We start from the raw sequence: 24,508 nt of genomic DNA, 5'->3' as shown, positions 1-24,508 counted from the left end.
TGTCTTCCACTGCCTCCCGCAGTTTGGTCAAACTCATGTTCGTAGCTTCGAGAACACTGTCCAACCATCTCGTCCTCTGTCGTCCCCTTCTCCTAGTGCCCTCAATCTTTCCCAACATCAGGGTCTTTTCCAAGGATTCTTCTCTTCTCATGAGGTAGCCTTCAGTTTTAACCGTTAACAAATGTGAAATTTGAAGGGCCTCCCACAAAGACTGGAAATACAGTGGTACCTCCAGTTGTGAACGGGATCCATTCCGGAAGTCCGGCTGGATCCCGAAGTTTTCACAACCTGAGGATCACTGTTATACGCTTGCACACGGCGGTAGACCGCTTCTGCGCAGCATGCACACATGGCAAAACACTTCCGGGTTTGCTGCTTTCGCAACCTGAAGTTTACGTTACCTGAGGGTAATGTAACATGAGGTGCTACTGTATATGAGTTTTAAAAAGAAAAAGAAAAGAGGGTGTTGCAGGATTCCCGAGAGACTAATTCCTGGATCAGGGCCAATGTCATCCCAAGGCATTGTGGGTAATTTGCAAATGGCAGTTTTGAGCTACTCAGTGTTGGGGGGGGGGGCAAACCAGGTGCCAGTATCACAGTGGGACCTGCCTGCCCGAGCCCCATAAACTGCCCAAGGGTCTGGTGTGCTGTTGCCAGATTCACCATCACCATCATAATCTATATACCTGTCGCTTTCACACATGTGTTTTTCCTGGCTTCCATGTATCCCTCAACTCTTCACAGAATCATAGAATTGTAGAGCTGGACAGGGGTCATCTAGTCCAATCCCCTGCAATGCAGGAATCACCCACTTGTGGAATGCTTTCCCCAGGGAGGCTTGCTTGGTACCTTCATTACATATTGTCAGGGACTGGCTGAATGGAGAGGAGTAGGAGGAGGCACCAGCCAGGGAACCCCTAAGGAAAAACCCTAGAGGGAGAAGGCTCAGATCTGGAGAATTGGTGGTGGGGCATCAAGAGGCTGCTGAAGAATCCAGGGAGTCTCCCCCTCCTGCTGCAACAAGCTCCCTCCCCTGCTGGTCTCCAAGAATGCACAGAATAATGAGGAGGGCAGAAGGGAGACCAGAGATGTGCAGACGTGTTTTGAGAAACATCTTGGGAAACATCTGCGAGAGGAGGAACAAGGCAGGAACCTTCAGTACTGGAAACTGGTCCATAGGGGCAAGAGCTACCGTACTGGGAAGGGTCACTGAGTTCCATGTTCGTTTCCTTGAATAAAAAGTTAACTTCGCTGACAATTGGCTCTGCTTCTCCGTGCTGACCTACATCTGACTCCAGCCCTGACATCTATCTTTAGGCACCGGGGGGGGGGGGGACATTCCTCTACTCCTAGGCCTTTGGCTTTAAATCTTTCGTCTAGTGAGTTTTTCATTGTGCGAGGCATTCGTCTTGCGAGGTACCACTGTACTTGCAAAAAAAACGTGCATATTAAGCCAAGTTGCATACAAAAATATGTGTATTAGGAGACTGTGCATGAGGACAGAAAGAAACCAAAATTGAGATCCATGCCTACTTCTCTCCCTCTCTCTCTCTCTCTCTCTCTCTCTCTCTCTCTCTCTCTCTCTCTCTCTCTCTCTCTCTCTGTGTGTGTGTGTGTGTGTAGGGGTTGTTGTTTTTGTTTGTTACTATGTTGTGCATTTTCATCTCACAAACCACCTTGTGTTCCTCAGATGAAGGCCGATGTAAAAAAATTAATAAAGAAAAGAAAAATCACAGCAAATTTGGAGTCCAGAGGAGGGTGTATAAGTATGTGCAGAAACATTTGCGTTTGTTGCCCCGTCCACTTCCCCCTCTGGTCCTGCTCCCCGCTGACATGCGTCCCTCAGAAAGTTCCCCAGAAGGGAATTTGGCCCCTGGGCCAAAAGCGTAGCAGCACCCCTGTTGCAAAGGGGTTGCACTTCTGGTGAGACTCCCAAACAGCAACCATCATCTTCATTTGTTCAAAGACCGATGCTTGCATTTGGTGATATAAATCAGCAAATGCAAATGTTATGCAAATTTCTGTCCCTAGCCTGTACCCTGAGTTTTTAAAGTACCTAGCAGCTCTCCGTCCTGACCTGGGCTGCAGCATATGTGACATGGGGAGAAATTTCAGTACCTTCTTTCCCCTTTATTTGAAAATCAGGCCTCTTGTGCTTAACTACAAGCTCAGCACTTAAATAATAGTTTCAACTTACTCCCCCCCCCCCGCCCTAAAGAGAAAAAAGAAAATGAGCACTCATGGGTATTCCAGTCAACTGTGAACAATCAGGACATGTTAACATTTTGAAAGTCTAAGAAATGTGATGCATCCAAGCCAATGAGACAAAAATTATGGAGCTGGATCTAACAACCTGTGCAGTTGTCCCTGCATATTGCTGTTTGCTGAGTTAATTGAGCGCGTATGTAAGGATTAATTAGAGAATCAATCAATCATATGTACTTATCTGGTCCCCATCAGTTTGCGGTGAATTTATCTTCATAATCTCCATGTGATGAAAGATGGGGGTAATTATCCCCATTTAGGTTACACACACAACCAGTTTCCACATTAATGATAACACTGTTAGTAAACTCTGGTCTGCTGGTGTGATTAACTAGTGTCGAGAAGTGTTGTGGGTGTTCACATGACCAAGCAGCACTGCAGTTATTGCAGTTGGATTTGCCACTGTAATTTATGGGAAAGCTGTCTCCGTGGTCTCAGCCCTTCCATTTGGACTGGCTCAAAGTTACAGTCATAGAATCACAGAACTTCACTGTTGAAAGAGCCCCTAAGTGAGTGTCATCTACAGTAGTCCAAACCTCTGCTTTAAAACCTCCAAGGAAGGAGAATCCACAACCTCCTGAGGAAGTTCGTTCCACTGTTGAACAGGTCTGACTCTCGGAAAGTTGTTCCTGATATTTGGTCAGGAGTCTCCTTTCTTGTAAGTTGAAGCCATTGGTTCAGGTCCTCACTTGTGGAGCAGCAGAATGCTCCGTCATCTTTGTGACAGCCCTTCAGGTTTTTGAAGATGGCTATCATGTCTTCTCTTCTCCAGGCTAAACATACCCAACTCCCTCAATGGTTCCTCATAAGTCTTGGTCTCCAGACCCTTGATCATCTTGGTTGCCCTCCTCTGTACACGTTCCAGCTTGTCAATATCCTTCTTAAACTGTGTCGCCCAGAATCGGGCACAGTATTCCAGGTGTGGTCTGACAAGGCAGAATAGAAGGGTACTATTACTTCCCTTGATCTGGACACTATACTTCTGTTGATGCAGCCTAGGATAGTATTAGCTTCCTTTACTTTACTTTTCTGCTCCTGCCACATCATACTGTTGACTCCTGTTAAGCTTGTGGTCTATTAAGACCCCTAGATCCTTTTCACATGTACTACTACTACTACTAATAATAATAATAATTTGTTATTTATTATTTATACTCCACCCATCTGGCTGGGTTTCCCCAACAACCCTGGGTAGCTTCCAGCAAAATATTAATATACAATAATTCATCAAACATTACAAACTTCCGTAAGCCTTCAGATGTCTTCTAAAAGTCAGATAGTTGTTTATTTCTTTGACATCTGATGGGAGGGCATTCCACAGGGCAGGTGCCACTACCGAGAAGGCCTTCTGCCTTGTTCACTGTAACTTGGCTTCTCGCAGTGAGGGAACTGCCAGAAGGCCCTCGGCACTGGACCTCAGTGTCCGGGCAGAACGATGGGGGTGGAGACGCTCCTTCAGGTGTCTAGTGTCTAGTGGCAACTGGGTATTGAATGGGAACTCTGTAGCGGTTTTTCTTGCATCCAGGAGCACACATGTGTGTGTGCGCGCACACACACAAAGTGACACTCCAGTTAAGGGTGGTAGAGTAGGAAACTGGCAGATCAAACCCACAGGGGGGCAGACCCTGGGAAATTCTCCTAGGCAAGCCTCGTGGAACAGAATAGGAGAATAGACAATTAGCAGGAAAGGGACGCTATTTGGATTTTCTGCTTCAGGCATTGCAATGTCTTGGGGCGGCCTTGACTCACAGGCACACACTTCCATATATAGTTTGGGGAAGAGTGTGAACTCCAGGAATAAGTATTGTTTTGGCTTAGCTGTCTAGGCAAGGTCAAGACAGGAATTGTTTTGTAAAGGTGATAGCTGTTAACTACAGGTGTTTCTGAGGGCCTGTAAGGGCAAATAAGGGGTGGAATGTGGCAAGCCAAAGAGATGCACCTGCAAGATCCTTATAGGAAGGAGATGCGAAGAGGAAGTGTCACCAGTAGAGAGGGTAAATAAGCAGATCAGGAAAGGGAAGCGTCAAAGAAAGCTCAGGATCAAGGCAGCGGAGGGTGACAAAATTGAGTGACACTGTTTGGTGTAACTCACAGCTTAAGGAGGACAAGGGCAGAGAAGAGGTTCTTAAATTTTAATGAAATAATCAATATCTGTGTCAGGTTTCGACGGTGGACCCAGCCTTCCAAGCCATTTCCTTACTATATTCCTTGATCTCAGGAAGCATGGTGCAAGATTTGGTTGCAATACCTTCAAAGATGTCCAAATGCATAGCGGACAGATGAGACAAGGAGCTTTCCAAAATAGATAGCAGAATTATTACTATTACTGGGTTGCATCCCAGTGTTTGCTATCCTCAAGAGCAGATCCATTGAAATGAATGGATGTGACTGACGTAGGTTCAGTAATTTCAATGGGACCACCTTGAGTAGAACATCGTCAGGCACAGAACTTTTAAGTCCAGCAAGGTGAACAGTGATTGTTTCTTGTCCAAAGTAGTTACTTGGCTGGGCAGCTCTGGTAATAGTCACTTAAAACGGAATCCTCGGAGGAGCGTGAAATGAGCACTGTAGTTCCTGAATCTCAGGAGACCCCTTCAGCTGATAGCAACAATATATTGCAGAAATCCATCTCGGGAGTTTTTGCGAAAACAAGGGATATGGTGCAAGATCCCACTCAGATTGTTTTGCTCTATTTCTTTGTTTAATTCATCTCAATAATTTCAGGAGGGAGTCACCCAGCGGCCTAGGTGGGCTCCTCTAATTACATTTTCATAACTTCCGAATTCATCAGTAAATAATGCGTTTCCTAGTGTGCGGAACTGTGGAGGCGACATTATTGTTTTAGTTATAGGTAGGCAACATTTGCAAATGGAATCGGCACTGCTGAAAACGAGAAGGCAGTCACTGCGAAAAAGAGCCTGGCTAATTATACCAATGGGAAATTGGTTCTCCTTTGTTTCAGGAAGAGTCTTGTAAAGTTATTATGCAGGTGCCTCCTCAACAGTTTGTTGCAACTTTGTCCCAAAAAAATTTCCGCTGCTGCAGACTTTTACTGAAGAGGTGGGAAAGCATAAGCTGTGAGGGCTGAATGCGGCCCTCCAGTATGCTCTATCTGGCCCTTGGAAATCTCCACAGGCCACACCCCTCACTGGCTCCCCTATGCACTCCAAGCATTTTTGCCTGGAGAGATTTTGCCCTTGAACTCTGATAGCACCTCTTTCTTGTCTGATAGAGGAAAGGTGTGTGTGTGTGTGTGTGTGTAAACTAGCCTACTGTACTTAATATAAACGTTACCTCTGCAATAAATTCTACACCAATCTTTGCTAATGGCTCCATCCTTTAATGGCATTTGGCCCTGGAAAAGGTGTGTAGCCTTCAGACTGAGAAAGGTTTCCGAACTCTGTCTCCCTGAAAAAGAGATCTCTAAATCGGAGCCTTTGGGGTGGGGACTTAAAGCAAGATGGTAAACTTTAGTCTAACGCTACTCACATTTTAGATCAGAAGTCTCCAGCCTTTGTTGATCATTGGGTGGATTACTCCAGCCCCCTGCAATTCGGGAATCACAGCTAAAGAATCCCGGACAGACGGCCGTTCAACCTCTATTTAAAAACTTCCAAGGAAGAAGGGTCCACCACCTTTACACATATACTGCTGTCAATCCAATCTGTGCAGCTGGATCTTCCTGCCTAAGTGTCCCTTTGAAAGTCATTTCATTAGTTTTGGCCCAGTTCTCCAAGCTGTTAAGGTCATATTCTACCCCGATTCTGTTTTCAGCAGCCTTGAGTTGACTACCCCTCTTAGTTTGGTGTCATCTGCAAATTTGATGAGCATCCCCTCGATTCCTTCATCCAAGTTGTCTATAAAGACATTGAACAACAACGGGCAAAACCAGGTGGCACCCCATTTTTCACTTTTATCCTGGATGGTAAAGACTATTAGTATCCACTTTCTGGGTTCAGCCAGCTACAAATCCACCTAACAGGAATATCATCTAGCCCACATTTTACCAGTTTATCATGGGGGGGGGGGGGGCATTGTCAAAATCCTTACCGAAGTCAAGATACTCTGCATCCACAATATTCTCCTTCTCCACCCACAACATTCTCCTCTGTGTAAAAGCTCACCCTCCACAATGTACACAAGTGTAGGCACACAGTCTATGAAGTGCTCCTCAGAAGCCAGCGACTGAGTTTTACGAGAGCTATGAGCTGAAGAACTTCCCATTTAACAGAAGTGGCAAAATGGAAAAAATACAACTCTTTAATCTGGTGGTGTTATTATTCTTGCGCTCAGTGAATCATACATGTTTATTCTTGAGAGGCGCAATCTTTTTATATATTTTCAAAGTTGATGCAAACCATTTCATCACAGACACACAGATGGTTATGTAATGGATGCATTTGTGGAGCCCTTGACTCCCCAAAAGGAATTATTCAAAGAAAAATATATATTACCATGTCTTACTCACAGGGCCATATTTATTAATTTAGGAATGTATCCAAGAAAGTCACCCCGTGTTCATACACAGCAGTCTACTTGTACAACGAAAGTTCCCTTCCTCTTAATCTCCACCCCCCATGTGCCCCCTAGGGATGCAGGTGGTGCTGTGGTCTAAACCACTGAGCCTCTTGGGATTGCCGATCGGAAGGTCGGCGGTTTGAATCCCCGCGACGGGTTGAGCTCCCATTGCTCTGTCCCAGCTCCTGCCAACCTAGCAGTTCGAAAGCACACCAAAGTGCAAGTAGATTCCGGCAGGAAGGTAAACGGCATTTCCGTGCGCTGCTCTGGTTTCGGTGTTCTGTTGCACCAGAAGCGGCTTAGTCATGCTGGCCACATGACCCGGAAAAACTGTCTGCGGACAAACATCGGCTCCCTCGGCCTGTAAAGTGAGATGAGCGCCGCATCCCCAGAGTCATCTGTGACTGGACTTAACTATCAAGGGTCCTTTACCTTTTTTTAATGTGCCCCCTAAATCTGTTCTGGGGTGTGTGTTTTTTCAACCCCTCTCCTTCCCTCTCCGAGCAGATTTTTTTGAGCGGAGCAGAGAGGGAAGTCACATTCCATTGGGCAAGCAGAAGTCTGTGGCACATGATACATCATCATCATCATCCTGTTTGGAGCTGCTGCTTAACTGACTGGGTTGCCCCAGGCACTCTGGGCAGCTCCCAACATAATATTAACACAATAAAACATCAAACATTGGAAACTTCTCAAAGCAGAGCTGCCTCCAGATGTCTTCTAAAAGTCAGATAGTTGTTTATTTCCTTGACATCTGATGGGAGGGCGTTCCACAGGGAGGGCGCCACCACTGAGAAGGCCCTCTCTCTGTTTCCTTGTAACCTCACTTCTCACAGTGAGGGAACCACCAAAAGGCCCTTGGAGCCGGACCTCAATGTCCGGACTGAACAATGGAAGTGGATATACTAGGCTGAGGCTGTTTAGGGCTTTAAAGGTCAGCACCAACACTTTGAATTGTGCTCTGAAACACACTGGGAGCCAATGTAGATTCTTTAAGATGGATGGGACAGTTAATAATCAGTAGATGCAATTTCTAATCTATCACTTCTCAGCAGCTCACTCCACATGACTAATCTGGCCCTTAGCCATGGCAGAAAGCCCATGCATTGTGCATCGTCGTCATCATCATCATCATCATTTTATTATTTATACCCTGCCCACCTGGCTTCGAATTCTACAATTCTAGGACGCTAGGATTCTGTGGTCAAGATGTTGGGTATGTGGGTGGGTGGGTGGGTGTGGCTATATATATATGGGCTCAAAAGAGAAATTAAGCAAGTTAAAGACATTACTAAATAAGAGATGAAGTAATTGACATTTTTATCCCAGAATGGAACCGACAGAGAGGATGGTGGGAATTGAGTTCAAAATGAGCTTGGGCTCTCTGAGCTTTTGTTAGAATAATTGCTAAGTTAATTTTGTCTTTCCTGTGCTGAAGATCACTTGTCTTCTTCCTTACTGTAGACATTCATTACCCTAAGTAGTTTTGAGTGATTCTCAAAAAGCCCTCAGGGAGCTGGAGAGGAGGACTTGATAAAGTTAACCCTTGGAGCTGTCATGACTCATTGGTTCTTAGCAAAAAAAGAGAGAGAGAGAGAGAGAGAGAAGAAGAAGAAAAACTTGCAGTAAGCGTAAGGGCGTTTCACCTATCAGGGCTTGGGCCGAAGGCAACATGCTCACAGTTCTTCCACGGGTGCCTCTCAGTGTATAAATTGCTGGCCCTTTTTTAATTATTTGTCATAAAAATTATAAAATTAAGAACATATTTTGCTAGAAAAAGCTCCAACGTTCAATCCCCAGCATCTGCAGGTATTCCCTGAAATCCTGGAGAGCTGGTGTCCGTCAGAGTTGACAATACTGAACTCAGCCCCGGCTCTAGGTGTAGTCCCAGTGGCGCGGCGTGCCAGGGGGGGCGCTGCGCGGCAAAGCCGCATGGAAGCCGTGCTACGCGCTGCGAGGGCGGGGGCACCAGAGCGATCTCCGCACCTCAGCGCCAGGGCGCCCGACCTGCTTGTGAAGGGCCCTGACTTAACTTAATGGATCAATGGTCTGCTTAGGTACAAGGCAGATTCCTGGGTTCGTAGTGTAGCCATAGCAAACATGTTCCAATATTATAGGGTCATAGCTGAGGGGTGAAGTATCTTCCGTGGATTCAGAAGATCCCACGTTCAATTCCCAAAATGATACGCAAACTAAAACACAGTCATACTTCAGAATTCACAACTGATTTGCAAGCAGTGTATCATCTTATGTCTCCCAGAGAATCTTGGGAATTGTAGTTTGTTATAATTAATTAATTATTATCTAGTCAATTTCTGTACTGCCCGTCATCCAAGGATGATGGGGCAGTTTACAGTATGAACACAAAAATACACAACACAGTAACAAACAGGAACAACGCTCCCTGACACATTTGTTAAGAGTGTTGAACTGCAATTCCCAAAGCGGTTTAACAATCAATCTCTCTTCTCAGGGAATTTTGGGAATTGTACCTCTCAGGGGGAAATAGAGATTTCCTAATGGCAATCAGCACCCTTAACAAACTTCGGTTCCCAACAGGGCCGGCTCTAGGCCCGCCCCGGTGGCGCGCCGCGCCGCTGCGACCACTGAGAGCCGCGGCTGAGGCTGCCCCAGGCGCGCCTCCGCTGTTCAGTGGCTTCAGGCCGCTCTCTGGAGGCGTGCGGGCCTGGGGCCGCCTCCGCCGTGCGCAGGGGCATCGCAACAGGGGGCGGGCAGCGCCCCCTGGCCCAGGGCCGTCCCTACGGCAGGCTGGGTGGCGCAGTGCAGCTGCGCCGGGGGCAGCCGCGCTGTGCGCACCGCCCGTCCGTCGCGCTGGGAAACGGTGCGGGGGGCGCCGGAGGGATCCGTCGCTCCACGGCGCCAGGTTCTCAATATTCACGGCCCTGGTTCTCAATATTCTTCGGGGGAAGCCATAAAAATGAAAATGGTATAATAGCACTCTAAATGTATGCTGCAAGTGTGACCTGTACCTTATTTAAACATATGCCGTGAATGTTATTTCTGTGGTATTCTATCCATGACGGAGCATTTGCACATGCAAATGATTAGAGAATGTTGCAATCACATGATGACAAACATACATGCGTGAATCAATTTCAGCTGAGTTCAGATATGTGTGTTATGTGTATGCTTATAGCCTCTCCCCAATGTACATTTTTTTGGTTATTGGTTATTGGAGGGGGTGTTGTTAGTTTGTTTTTGTTCCTTCCACACCTTCCTTGCACCTGTAGTTAGAATTTAGGTATCTGGGGTGTGTAAACAGTCAATTGCCTGCAGTGACTAAGACTGATCTCCAAGTAAAGGTGACTGGTGTCTTTTGTGGATTTTGATGAAAGACTCTCATGCTTTTTGGTACATGCATGCCTTGCTAATGGTCACACTGCATCATGAGTTTTGTATTCTTAGGGCTGTTTCAACAGATAGGTTGTGCACTTGTTCAGCTTGCAAGTGTAGAAATGCCTTGCGATGAAAGATTGAAGTATGAGTTTGCCATGAGGCTACTGTTAGTTTGGAGCGAAAGGGTTAACATGTCAAAAATTACAACTTGATGTAAAGGTGGAAATATTGAGAGAACCCCAGGGGCTTGGCGCAGCCTGGTTGAAACATAACAGGAATGCCAATATTTTTTGACATGGCATAATGTGTGTTAATGGGATTTGCAAGCAGATCTATTGGAAATGTATTGGATTTTCATATGGGCAGCAGGATATCCAGATTAGGACATAAAAGTGGATTATTATTATTATTATTATTATTAACCAGCTCAAATTTTTTTTGCGGGTTTTGTTTGATTGCTTGTGTCTTGTTTGTGTGCATTTTGGAGGCATTTTGGGGTTCTTGTTTTTCCGTTGCTTCTTCCTTTCCGTCTTTAACTTGATCAAAGCTGATCTTGTAACATAATTTACCTTGAAGAACCATGCAATGTATCTGCTTATTGCTGACTGATGAGTGATAGCAGATGTGCTTTGGGGGGGGGAAGGTTCCCCATATGGCATCCCAGATGTTTCCTTACTCTTTGTGGATGAATTATTGTAACTTTCGCAGTGAGGACAGTGTTAACAGTAAATAATTATATCTTTCAAATGCCAAAAGGAACAGCTTATTCTGCTAAGGCAGCCAATAGTGAATGTGGCAGGATCTACGTTATCTTAACCCCCAGATCTTTTGGTTTGTTGAGTCTTCCTGCATGCATCACATTTCATGCAAAAGCTTTATTAATCTGGTAATAGCCAACATTAGTTATACTCAAGAGTAGACCCATTCACTTCGGTGGATTTACTCTTGAGTAGGGCTAATGTATGCCACCCATTGTTTATCCGATGAGCTGGTTCCCTAAATTTATCCAGGACTCTGAAGCTAAACAGATCATTCCGTTCTGTCTTGTCTGCTTGACCTACTTATGCGCAGGAAGCACTGAAAGAATCGCCAGAGCTTCTCCCCCTTTTGTTACCTTAGAGAAGCAAACGCCTGCCTCTCTTAAAAATGTGCTTGCCTCTCTTAAAAATGTGTTGCTCTCAATGGCACCCTGGCATCTCCATAACACATCACTCAATATCGCCTAAATGTCATTATGGAATCATCGTGCAGAAAACATTCATTATAAAATAAAACACAGGCAAAATGCCATTCATTAGCCCGGGCATAAAAATGATAATTACAGTCAGACGTTTGTGTGTGTGTGTGTGTGTGTGTGTGTGTGTGTGTTTTCTGAGGCAGCCCCGGATTGAGGGCTGCGTGCTAATTGCACTGTTTAAACTTGCAAATTAATGGGAAGCAAAAACACAGTAATCAACCAAAGGGAAATAGATCAAAATAGTTTAAGTAGGATTACGGCGGTGGAGTTCATTTCTCTCCTCCATCGCTCCCAACGTGTATTCTTCTTCTTAGTTTCTGGCTTAATTACATTCAGTTGGAGTTGCAGAAAACCTGAAACTGAGCGGAGGTTATTGTATAATATACGAGGAGCGTGTAATGTATTCCTCGCATCTGCAAGCCGGAGAGGCGGGTAGGAGGGGAAACAGGCTGGCTTTAGAGTGGTACCCAATGGTGAAGCACAGCACTCCTCATCCGCAGGAGAAACTGCAGCATCCTCTCTTGCAAGCAGAAGTCCAGCCATTGGCTTCCCTGGGCCACGTGACCAGCAGAGCTCTGTTTCTACCCCCCCTCCCACCCTCTCGTCTTCCATCTGTGTGCGGAGCACTGATAGGCCGGGCTGATGCGCAGGCAATTTATCATCTCGATCTCCCACTGAGTCAGGAAGCTCTCCTGTCACCAGTATTGATTTCAGAGGATGGACTAAATTTCCTAGGATTTCCATTAAGAATTAAGAAAAAAAGCTATAAGCACGCAGGGTAGCCAGGCAGACATGGATATGAGATGGCACTGTGAATCCTCTCAGGTAGCTTCTTCTCTCACGGCCGATGCAGACCAGAGGCTAAGCACTGCAGCATGCAGGGTTTAAGAGACTTAGTCGGAAAAAAACCAAAAAATGATTATGATTATAATAAAGGAGGAGGAGGGGGGCAAGCATTTGCACCAATTACTTTTTCTTCTTTTTCTTTTTTTTTTACTTTTTACAAAAAAAATGTTTTTATTTAAATTAGAAATTGTCTTCTTGGAGATTGCATGCAATTAAAATAAATTTCTGCATGCGATCTGGCTTTTTAAATTTCAGGATCTTCTTCTTTTATGTTCAAGAAAAGAGCACTTTAAACCCTGAGGATGCATTCTGTTCTCTTTAACTGCTGCTTTTCTAAGCCACAGCTTGTGCGTGTGTGTTTGTGTTCACATGTGTGTGTGTCTCTCTTAATTTTTGCTTGTTTGGAAAGGGGGAAGCCAAGGCAAGCATGAAGAACAGATGCTTTCAATAATTGCTAGGTGGCTTTGTTTTTAATGACCTAGTAATTATTTTGGCTAAGAAACAAATGCTTAAACCCTGAGTATGCATGCTTTAGGGCACAATTTTGCATGTGTGTGTGTGTGTGTGTGTTTGCTTCTGTTTCTTTACCACTGTTAGCAGAGCACGGATGTCTGTGAATCTGTGTGCATGCCTTGTTTTTCTGCGTACAGAAGAATGACCGTGTTTGACTATCTAATATTTCATGGAACATAATGCAAAAGAGCATTATTTCTTTTTTAAATAAAAAAAACAAAAAAAACAACTAATGCTGATATATAAATATATATATATTAAAGGTCTATGGGATTTGCATGTTCATAACTACAAATGTGTTTTGTTTTTTCCTGTATTTGAGTGGAGGGGGTGACTAACTCTCTGTTTGTTTCTAACATGGAAATGTCAGTAACAAATTTCCAAGGCATCTAATTTAAAGTCTTCCATTTTTTTCAGGATTATTCATTTCTATGATTTTATCATGTGTGTGTGATTGAAATACAGGCACCAGATGTGTGCATAAATCGTATTTGTGTGTGAAAGTACGTGTGTGTGTGGACCTCCTGTAGAAATAGAGACATCCCTTCACAGTCCTTATTCACAACAACAAGAATGAAAGGGTCTTCACACTATCTACAGCTTGTGTGTTGCCACAGGAGTGATGAGAGTCCCATTAGCCAAGGAGACAGGCATACAACAGGGTGTAAGACAATAGATTTATTGGGAGGGAAAGGGGGGGGAAACAAAGGCTTAACATAAAGAGAGTAATTGTCAGGTTTTCTTTTAAAATCTCTTGTTATTAGATTCCAGACCAGAGGGATTTATAATTACCCTACCCCCCCAAAAAAAACCCAAAATAACAATACACTCCATTAGCAAGTATTATTCTGTATTTGCCCAGATTCATATATCAACAGTTGTACATCTGCCAGCATGCTGGTAGACTTGTGTTGTTTGATTTTTATTCGGTTGGTTTGATTTCTTTCTTTCTTTTTATGGGGCGGAGGGAGAGTTTGCTTTACATATCAAAGTTTGTGCAAAGTGTTTCTTTCTTTCTGGAATTGCATCCGAGCCCTGTTCATCTTTGTGACTTGAGCAATCTGAGCAGTCAGAAAGCAGAGGTGTTTCCTGTCTCAGATCAGTTAAATGTGAGGTTGTATTTTCCGAGGGCAGTCATGATGGGGTCGGGCTTTTTGGAGTTCAGGTATTTTTGGCCGGACATGGTGTGCTGTGGAAACTGCGAAACGTTATCAACATTTCTATTATTACTGTTGCTGTTGTATTGTATAGGGTCTGTTAACAAATCTGATTCGAGGGGTGGGTTCTCGTGATTATCAGCAGAGATAAATGCTAGACGAGGTTGAACGAAATAGCTCTTACCTTGGAAAACCTCAGCCTCTGCTGGGTTTCAACCTGAGAGGGCTACACCATGAATTTTAACATTCCCAGCTCAGTCTTCCCAACAGCTGTTCACCCTCATCTCTTGGGGACCATAGATAATTTGGCATGGCTAACAGCCTTTGCCAGAAGAGGCTAAGGGGTTGAGGTTCCATGGAAATCAAATTGCCTTCCTTCCCCCACAATCCTTGCTGGTTTAACATGCAGTTAATTGGCAAGGCACCCTGAAGAATGGTACAAAATTCTCCCCACATTTGCAAGTGCGGTGGCAGCAGAAGACACCCAGATGGCTTCCAGTTCAGCTTGTACTCTCTCTTAATTGTTAACTCCCAAGGTGAGTGGGAGGTTTTGTGAATTCTCTGGGCCTGTTTTTGTACAGTCGCCAAAATCAAGTGGCAACACATTTTGTGCAGGAGAAGCGACAGGTTTAAGGGTACCGCCAGACAATGGGCCAGTTTTATTGATTGCCAGTCCATTCCACTCAGAAGTAATCTCCCCCTTGAATTCAGTGTGGCTTACTCTCAAGAAAGTGGGCACAGGGCAGCTCTCAACAATTCTGGCCTTCACATATTAAAGGTAAAGGTAAAGGGCCCCCTGACCATCAGGTCCAGTCGTGTCCGACTCTGGAGTTGCGGCGCTCATCTCGCTCTATAGGCCGAGGGAGCCAGCGTTTGTCCGCAGACAGCTTCCAGGTCATGTGGCCAGCATGACAAAGCTGCTTCTGGCGAACCAGAGCAGCGCACGGAAACGCCGTTTACCTTCCCGCCGGAGCGGTCCCTATTTATCTACTTGCACTTTGATGTGCTTTCGAACTGCTAGGTGGGCAGGAGCTGGGACCGAGCAACGGGAGCTCACCCCGTTGCAGGGATTCGAACCACCGACCTTCTGATCAGCAAGCCGTAGACTCTGTGGTTTAATCCACAGCGCCACCTGGGTCCCTTCACACATTACGCAGCGCCAAATCTAGGTTTGCTGCCAGGCTGTGCAACAGAGAACTGTAGCCAATCAGTGGTTCCCATCTAGGCAACACTCTGTGGGATGCTGTCCTCGGAGATGCCCGCTGGGCCCTTGCATTGTGTCTTAGTTAAGATGCTTGGCAAGGAATTTTGTTTTTTCCAGAAAGCCTTCCGGTGGCATGGTACTGTTCTTTGTGACTTGAATATTTAACAGTGCTGCGTCTGTTCTTCAACCTTCAGTGTCTTTTAATTCAGTTGTTGTCTTTGCTGCTTTTCATTTTGTATTATTATTATTTTTTTAAAAGGTTTCATGTTTTTATTGGCTTTGTGCCATTTGTCGCTTTGGGCTTGTTTTGATAAAGAAAAGTGGGCTTTGAGTTATTCAAATAACTAAATGAATGCACTTCTTTGCCAACAATTGTTTGCTACCTGTGTTCTTTTCTTGTTCTTAGGAACTCTCACTTCCTTCTCAAAGCGTCTCCTTTTTTTTATGTCCATGGAGTTTTCTTGGCAAAATATTGGAGTGGTTTGCCAGTTCCTTCTCCAGGTGGATCACATTTAGTCTAAACTCTTGGCTATGACCTGTCCGTCTTGGGTGGCCCTGCACAGCATAGCTCATAGCTTTTTGGAGTTATTCAAACCTCTTCGCCATGAAGGGGCATGATTTACTACCACCCCCCAAATGCTTCCCTCCTGGAGCAAATAGCTGCTTCCAGAGAGATGATTTTCAGCAGGACCACAGTGAAGAAGGATGAATGCCCCACTCCCACATTCCTGATCTAGATCCTGCCCCTCCCTTGGCTTTTATTTTATTTTATTTTTTAAAGGAAGGCAAGAAACAGGCATGCTAAAATGTGACTGCATTGTAATGTGTAATTTAGCTCTGAGATATTTATAGCCCATTTGTCCCTTATTGGTCTGTTGCATGAGATCAAAGTGAGTGTTATCATCGGCTGTGGAACTGCATTGCACAAGTGTGAAATTTGGTGATGGGATGGGATGTTCAACATCCTAAGTTTACAAGTTTCTAGTCCTTTTGACTGCAAAGGGTGTGGCCAGTCTCAGAAGCCAGGGGAAGGGCCCGACAGTGATTGCTTATACGTCCCTCTCATTATTATACAATATGGAATTTTATAGATGTTTTGTATGAGGATACTCTGCTGTGAGCATGCCTTTATTTCATCCCATTATATTGATAATAAAATAATAGTTTCCCAGGCACATTGTGGTGTGCTTTGAAATAAGATTATGGGCCTCTGTTGTATTGACTTTGCTGCTCTTCCTCTGTTTTTTTTATTATTATTATTTCCCAGACAAATGAGTAAGGGTTGTGTCTTTTATTGGATCATGGTCTACTGTTTTCTAAGCACTTGGTTTGTTTCATGTGGTTGATGTGTAGAGTACATAGGGTCTTGGTAGACCTGGCCTCTTCCAAGGCTCCTTGTTTTTCCAGAGTATTATCAAACTCATTTTGTTCCTGAGGATCTGTTGCAGCCACGGTAGATATACTCCTTTCTCTTGCCTCTTTCTGAAGCTGATGCAGAGTTTGTGCAAAGTTCTCCATTTTCTGGAATAGTACAACTCTAAACGACTTCTTAAATTTTAGGGCAGTGAGGATTTCTATAAGTTGTTGGTAAACTCAACCGAATTTCCCTTTCCCCGCCTACCTACCTGTCATGGTTACCTGTTGGCCAGATTCATGTACTAAGAAAAGCTGTTGAAGTGGTTGTAGCAGAATATAACTTATCAGTGGCTTATCTGTGTTTCCCCCATAATGAGTGTAGCTTGAGGTACCAAGTTGATTGGCCTTTTTATAAGGAAATCTCCATGCCTCCCCCACTACCTTCCTGGGTGTTGGTGTTGAATCCTTCCATATGACTGATACGTTGGTTAAGCCGTTTAATTCCAATGCATTTTCCATGGAAAGACTCAGTTCCATGGATCCCGTTTCTGGCGGCAAAATGTTGCTCATGCAACACATGAGATAAATGTTGCCCATGTGTGATCAAACATTCTGCTTTTCCAAGGTGTCCAGTCACACAGACTAAATCTGTGCACGTCCAGGAACCAGAGTCAGGGTGGCACAGCCCTTTTGTGATTTCTGAACGGGGGAAAGTACACCATTTTCTGCTGCCACACGCACAAGGAGCCGGGACTGGCGCAGGCATTGGGTGGAGATGAGGCCTCCACCTCAAGTGGAGGAAGCTCTTGAGACGGTGCCCCCATGGGTGCCGCCTCTGCTGCCAGGATAGAAGCAGTGCCAACATTGGGCAAGATTTCGCTGATTTTTGGCAAGATCTCACCAAAAGCCATGTGAGATCTTGCAGAGTGTTTGAGATCTTGCCAGAAATTGGCACAATCTCACCCACCAATTGACGCCAGCTCCACTTCTCCAACAGCATTGGGTTGGTAGGGTTGGCGGAGGCAGCAGAATGGCAGGGCGGCACATCCCATTTTACTTCAAGCAGCAACACAGGGCATGTCGCCCTTGCAAGGAGCTCAGGTAAATCTGATGTATTGTATGAGAAGGAGACCTAATTCACAGCTGTTGACCTTAATCTTAACCCAATTCACCAGGTCATAATGGTCAAGTGGATCAGATTGAAGTTTCACTAAGTAGCTATTATTATTTTCTGGCATGATGCCCCTTCTTCTGAATGTTCCAGCTCACATGGCTACGTCTTTGTTCTGCATTTCCTGGCTCAGCCCACATTTTTTAAAAAGGAGACTGTGCATTTAAACTATTTTCATATTGGTTTTCTCTTTTTCTGAAGTGCCGTGTATGTCTAGGCCAAGAATTGCCTTTCAAAGGAAACCAAACAGTAAATCAAATACAACCAATTTGGTTAGGATGCATCGTGTAAGGAACCACCTTTAGCTGTCTTCTCTTAATGGGTCTGAAAAATCTTATAATGATCCATTGGGATTTGGATCTGAAATGTACTATTGACATAGACCTACCAAGGGATTTTTTTTAAAAAAAAATAAACCGTTTAAAATCCATCTGCACTTCTTATAAGTGCATATATATATATATATATATATATATATATATATATATATATATAACCCTTAAAACCTGCAGACCAGGTCATTGGGGGCACCGCTCTAATCAATCAAAATGTTTTAGATTGATTATTCTAGCATTAATCAAATAGTCGCTGAACCACGTACAAAAAATCTTCTCTCCCTCTCCAAGCTTCAAGTAGTACATATGGATGTACATAAAAGCAGGCTCCATGGAAACAAAAGAAAATGGAGTGTTGCCTGCATGTGTGAGTTAAAACAGGTCAGAAGCGCATGTGCCTATTGTTATAATCACACTTTTACCATACCTGTTTTTAGCACATGGATAATGTTCCAATCCCATTACTTTCAGTGGGGTTCATGTGCACCCAGCTAAGAAAGCAAATAGCTTTTTTTTTTTTTTTGAGTGAGAGAAAGAAAATTGTTCTCGAAGAAAGGCCATTTTTAATTAAAATTGCCCCCCAACCAGTGTCCATTTCAGAAAAGAAATAAGTGTTTGCAGTTAACTAAGATATTTGGTAGGCAGGGAATGACCTGAACAAGATTGGATTGTTTCAGGGTGAGCACACTTGGTGTGCATGAGAATTTCCAGCTTGCTGATTCCACCTGTTGGAAGGTCAGCTTCCTACTCTCCTGCCCAAGCACTTTGGAATCCAATCCCCTTCCTGCTGGTTGAAAAGAGCTACCAAGTGTTTTGCTTTTCCTCAACCTGTAGGGTGGTCATGTGTCCTACCTAACAGAGGAAGGTTATCCATTTGAACAGAGGATAAAGCTATCCGCGACAGCTGTAGCTCCAGTGGTCCTCCTAATTCAAGGTTACCAGGTGTCCCCGTTTCCCGGGGGCAGTCCCCGGATTTACAAATCAGTCCTCGTACAAAATCCTATCAGTCCTACTGAAGTTGAAAAGTATCCCCGGATTCATTGAAAAAAACCTGGTAACATTATGGCCTAATTCCAGTGTGAGAGGCAATATGGGAATTGTAAGTGGAACGAGTGCTTCTTCTCTCGGGTCCTGCTTCTTAGCTCCTCATAAGTATCTGGTTGGGCATTCTGAGGATTCTGGCTTAGATGCTGGCTTTGGTTTGATCCAGAAAGGTTCTTTTTAGGTTCTTAATGGAATTGTCTGTTTGAAGGCCTACCCTGTCCAAGCCCAGTTTAAAGATAAAGAACCCTAAAAAGAGAGAGCAGCAAGGAGCCTTGATGTTGCCCCTCAACAGTTAGGCTCTGAACTTAGCAGGCACACATTTCATGCAGATCTGTGTCCTCTTTTTGTGTGACTTTGCCTCCTTTTTGACAGTGCATAATTGGCTGCACTCTATCCCCAACCCAACCCTTATGTACCTTTGTGTAGAGAAGGGAGCTTGGCAAGTCTGCGTTTAGAGAGAGGCTGGCTGAAGTTCCTTGCCTGCATAGGAAACTGCCTGATGCCAAGTCAGACCATTGGTCCATCTAGTTCAGTATTGTCTTCACTGATATGCAGTGGCTCTCAGAAAGGGTTCCTTCCCAGCCTGGTGCTCGTAGCTCACTGGTAGAGCATCTGCTTTGCATGCAGAAGGTCCCAAGTTCAATCCCTGGCATTTCCAGGTAGAGTTGCAAATGTCCCAGGTCTGTAAGCCTGGAGAGCTCCTACTTGGAGATACTGGAGATTGGACCTTCTGCCCGCAATGCATGCAACCAAGCGTGAGCCAAGGCTATGATTGCATAAATATATCTTTTTTTCCCCAACTTTCAGTTCTCCATATTAGTTCACAATTTAAAAAAGGTCACCCTGGGATTCCCCCCCCACATTTTCATGCACTTTTTTGTATACAGTTCAGCCCAAAAATTATTGTAATGTAATATACTTTTGTGTTTTATTTTCACTACTACATACATTTTTATGGACACTTTCCTCTAATATAGGCATTTTTGCATATTTTTGGAGAACTGCACCACAAAATTTGGTGAAGTGCACATTTGCAAGGATGGCTGTTTCCAAGGATAGCGGTTTCTGGGAGTGCAAGTTATGTATTTTCACACTGAAATGCACAGAACTGAATTATCCTCCATCCCTAGCCAAGGGTGCCCTTCATTAGGACCTCTGACCTACCATTGGCTCCCAAACCATCCTCAGGCTGCTCTGCCTATATCAACTTACGCCTGTTCCCCCTCCCATCACACGATTCAAGTCCTGAATAGCAACATGGGTAGCAGCTTGCTCTTCCAAGTCGAACATACAGCTTCTAATTGAACAGAAGATGTCCATCTGCACTGAACCACCTGGGGCACTCAGTCGCAAACGCGTCTGTTGAGCTCTTAAATGCTAGTCCTGATATATTTGTGTGCATTTCTGTGCCTACTGATGCAGTCACTGGGCTCCAAGAATAACTTAATGCGTAGCAGAAGGTCAGAAATTTGCCTTTAGGATCTCTCTGTATCTCTCCGTGTTGTCTGAGCATGATTGGGATCTAAGGGGTGGTTATTTCAGAGTCGTTCTGCTGATATAAGAAGGAGACTGTGTGGTGTCCTGGCCTTCCTGGGTGTTCTACCCATAAATAACAATGTGGCCAACTCCTTGTCCCGTTTCTTCATCCTTCCCAAGCTGGAAGGCAAAGTTCTAAAATGTAGGGCCTCCTGTACTTTGGGGAGGAGGGTGGCTCCCAGTGCAATTTAGGAGAAGAATCTGAACTTGCATGAAGAGAGGAGGCTCCCATCTTCAGAACTTTGCTCTCCAAGTCCTGGAGGGCTGGAAGAAGAGGAAGATAGCCTTGTGCAGGGGGATGGTGCTGGCATTAGCAAAACGCCTCCACTTTCCTCACATCAAGCTCTGGGGCCAGGATGGCCTCTGTTCAAATTAGGGATGCTTGAGGAATCCAATCTGTGTACATTTCGAAAGGAAAATGACCCGATCAGTGGCTCCTGGGCTAATGCGCAGATCCAAATGGGGTCACCCATTGGATTGGATTTGCCATCTCTTCAGTTATTGCCACGCAGTTCTTGGCTCAAACAATGCATCAGAATGCATTTGACATGTGCATTTGGAGAGAGAACAAGCACAGAAATGCGTATGTCATGAGAAAATGTTGGACACAAATGTCTGCAGATGAATGCAGAAACAGGAAGGAACAGGTTTGTGAGTGAACATGTGCAAAAGTAAAACAGACCAGAAATAGACTCATTCATTCATAGTACAATTCTTTGCTCAGCCACAAAGTTAATCGAGGGTAGAAACACAGGTTTTATTTTTCAGAAGAATTGAAGGTGGTAGGAAAGTGGGATCGTGTGTTCAGTTGCGAATTTAGCTCCCCCTTCTTTTATAGTATCCACTTCTGAGTCTCTTAAAGTGATATGCACTGCATATGTGCTGCCTGTAGATTTATTGAGAGGCATGTGATTTTTGTAGTTGGGTATTGTCGGGGACTCCCTACAGGGAGCCTTCCTCCCCCACCCGTCACCCTGACTAGCACTTCGCCCAGCGACAGCAGCGAGTCAGGAGGAGGGAATGAGGAATGGAGCAGAATGGAGGGAGGGCTCAGTGAGGCATCTGAGCCCTGGCAACACTCTGGGGAACAGAGCGTGCAGGAAGGGCTCAGAGATGCGCCAGAGCCTTGGCACTGCTCTGGTCGAGGGTCAGTGGATGAGGGGCTCAGCGAGACGTCGGAGCCCAGGCGTCGCCCCAGCCAGCAAGAGGGGAGACTTTTTCTTCCAGCGCCCGAATTGAGGTGTGAAGGGGCGGTGTTTCGGGGTGCCCAGGCTTTTATGCTGGCCGAAAAGCAGACGGAGGCCATTTCCGGGTTCTGAATGTGACTAGGCAGTCATGTTTTCTGCTGTCTCTGCACTGTAAATAGTATGCACGATAAAACTCTTAAAGACAGAGCGGACTGGAGCGTCTTTACTCGAGAGTAGCTGCAACAAACCCCTGACAATGAGTGAGCATGACCCATTTAGGCAAGGCAATGAACCTGTGGCCCTCCTGAAGTTGCTGGGCTACAGATCCCATCATCCCTTACCACTGTCCATAGTGGGTAGGGATGATGAGCATTATAATCCAACAACAGCATTGGCAGAACCCACAAGTTCCTCACCCCTGCACAGGTTGTGCTCAGATATAGATGCCCGGCTACAAAATTTGCACACCTCTCACCAAGACAGCACACATGTATGGTATTGCAGTGCATGTCAATTTCAGATACTGAGAAGTGGATGTGACCTGAAAGAGGGTCAGCCCTTGATTCTCCTTTATTTGTACGCCTTTTATCCCGGGAAAATAGATTTTCGTTCTCATTTATTTTGAGCGGAAACAGTTATTTCATCGGGGAAAATAATTTTAGAGCACAATAAGGTCTTGCTAGATCAGACCAAAGCCCTGTCCGACATTCTGTTTCTCACAGTGGCCAGCCAGGTGTCTGTGGGAAGACCACAAACAGGGCATGTAGCAGCAACTCTCTGCTGTTGGTAGTTCCATAGCAACTAGTGTTCGAGACCCTGTCCCAGCTGGAAGGTTACAGGCTCTGCCAAAGAGTTCCCTTCCAGTGAGCTTTCAAACGGTGCCACTCCTGGCCCACACTGGCAAAATGATTCCAGTGGAAATGGCAGACAAACACACTCCGAAGCATGTGGGATTTTATTAGAGAAGATGTTCCCACACAATTTCCCAATTACAGCAGGGCAGAGTTGGTCAGAAGGAAAAAAACCTGATTGATGCTTGGTAGCCATCTAACAGAGTCCAGAAATGGTTGGCAATTCACACATTCTAGTTCAAAGCCAGGAAAGCTAAAATTACATGCCTCATTAAAAAGGGTGAACAAAGGTGTGATCCTGCTATTTAAGTCCATCATTTCGCCTCTCAAGGGCAGTTCAATCAATTTTAGAAGAGGAAGGGATTTGGGCAGGGCAGTCATTTGCTCAGTTTTCCAAATGGACTGTGGGACTCTCTTGCTAAGTGTGGACATGAAATGAGAGACAGTCAGACCCTTTCTTACAGAAGATATTCTTTTATTTGTGTGATCATACGCTCTGTCACTTGAGTAATGGTCACTGGGAGGTAAGCAAAGCATTTCAGGTTTTCTCTCTAGAACAAAACAAAACATGTTACAAGGCCACAAATATGAGCTGTTCCATCCTGAAGACTCTTCCTACATTCCTTGGCGATTCATGAAGCATAAATACTTTGAATTGTGTGACCATCTGAGTAGATCCCTTTCATACTCCCCTCTCCCAAAAAATTAACCGAGCCAAGCCATAAAAGGTTGATCTGCTTGGTGTGTGAATGTGTTCCTGCCTCTCTTATCTGTTGATTCCACCCTCCATTTGTAACTCCATTTGTTGAGTTACTCTGGCCATAGTTTGATATCATATCCAAACTGGGTGAGGTGTGATCAATGATAGCCTATAAACCATGGTTTAAAACCATAGTTTAAAGTAGAGTTGCAAACCACAGTTTAGAAGTTAGCACTAACCATACGTGCCTCATTTGAGCATCATGATAAACTATGGTTAGAAGAATCAGGGAACACAGTAAGAAACCAGTATGTGGCAAGAGGAGCAAACCTATTTCTGGTCCTTTGGATGGTTTGGAGGATTCTCCTAATTGAGCTGTGGAATCATACAAGTGGAGAAGAGCAGTGTGTTCAAAACCGGCATCTTTGGAATTGCAGTATATTTCTCTGATGATCTGGAAAGCTCAGTTGAGTGGTGTTGTCACTATGAAGAATTGGATTCTCTCCAAGGTTAGGCAATAATCAATGTAAGCCTTTTTCTCCCCTTTGTAAGAAACTGATGAAGTGTTCATGAGCACAGGCAGCTCAGTAACACGAAAGAAGCAATGGGTTTGATCCTGTGACACATGTGTAGATTTTATCCAGTGGAATCAATGTGACTTAAGGTAGTCAAGGCTCTACTTTAACTATGGCTTTAACCGTGCAATTGTAACCCCAACTTATCTGCGAGTAAGCCTCAATGATTCAGTAGGACTTACTTCTGAATTAGATTTGATTGGGATTCCAACGTTATTCCTACTCAGAGTTGACACACTGAAATTCTAATTATTTCGTTGTTATATATAAGATAAGATAAGATATCTTTATTGTATATATTAGATATATATATTAGTCATTTTGTTTTTGTTTTTTTAAAAGAACACCTCAATGCAACTTACATTAAAAACAAAGATGAAAAAAGCCTAAGATACACAAGTAATGGAAAACTAGATCCAACTCTGTCCTGGCCCACTAAAAAGTAAGAAGAGAATTAAGGTCCAAAGGGCTGGAGGAATGAACATGTTTTTACCTGGTGGGTGAAAACAGATAGCAATAGCATCAGGTGTGCCTCCTGGGGGAGAGCATTCCATAGTGGGTTGTGGCATCCCTGAGAAGGCCCCTTTTCATGTCATCATCCTCCACGCCTCCCTCAGAAGGGTCACACAGAGAAGGGCCTCGGATGAATAATGCAG

General features: G+C 44.6%; 1 protein-coding gene across 35 annotated transcripts in view; it reads left to right on the top strand.

Annotated features, from left to right (window-relative positions):
• Positions 1 to 24,508, top strand: part of NRXN1 (neurexin 1) — a 961,778-nt gene that overhangs the window by 886,799 nt on the left and 50,471 nt on the right. Inside the window, exon 1 of one of the 35 annotated variants that reach the window (XM_088666854.1) lies at positions 11,989 to 12,202. The exons of 33 other annotated variants lie outside the window; for them this stretch is intronic. In XM_088666854.1, the coding sequence (XP_088522980.1) occupies positions 12,170 to 12,202 (33 nt within the window). In that variant the 5' untranslated portion in view covers positions 11,989 to 12,169. Of the gene's footprint in view, positions 1 to 11,988; positions 12,203 to 24,508 lie in introns of those variants that run through there. One more of the 35 variants, XM_088666855.1, reaches the window with a different exon arrangement.

The sequence above is a fragment of the Zootoca vivipara genome, chromosome 3 (assembly GCF_965207765.1).
Source record: "Zootoca vivipara chromosome 3, rZooViv2.hap1.1, whole genome shotgun sequence".
In the NCBI taxonomy this organism is placed as follows: domain Eukaryota; kingdom Metazoa; phylum Chordata; class Lepidosauria; order Squamata; family Lacertidae; genus Zootoca; species Zootoca vivipara.
The sequence above is the reverse complement of the archived record's forward strand: the minus strand, read 5'-3'. Positions and strand labels throughout refer to the sequence as shown.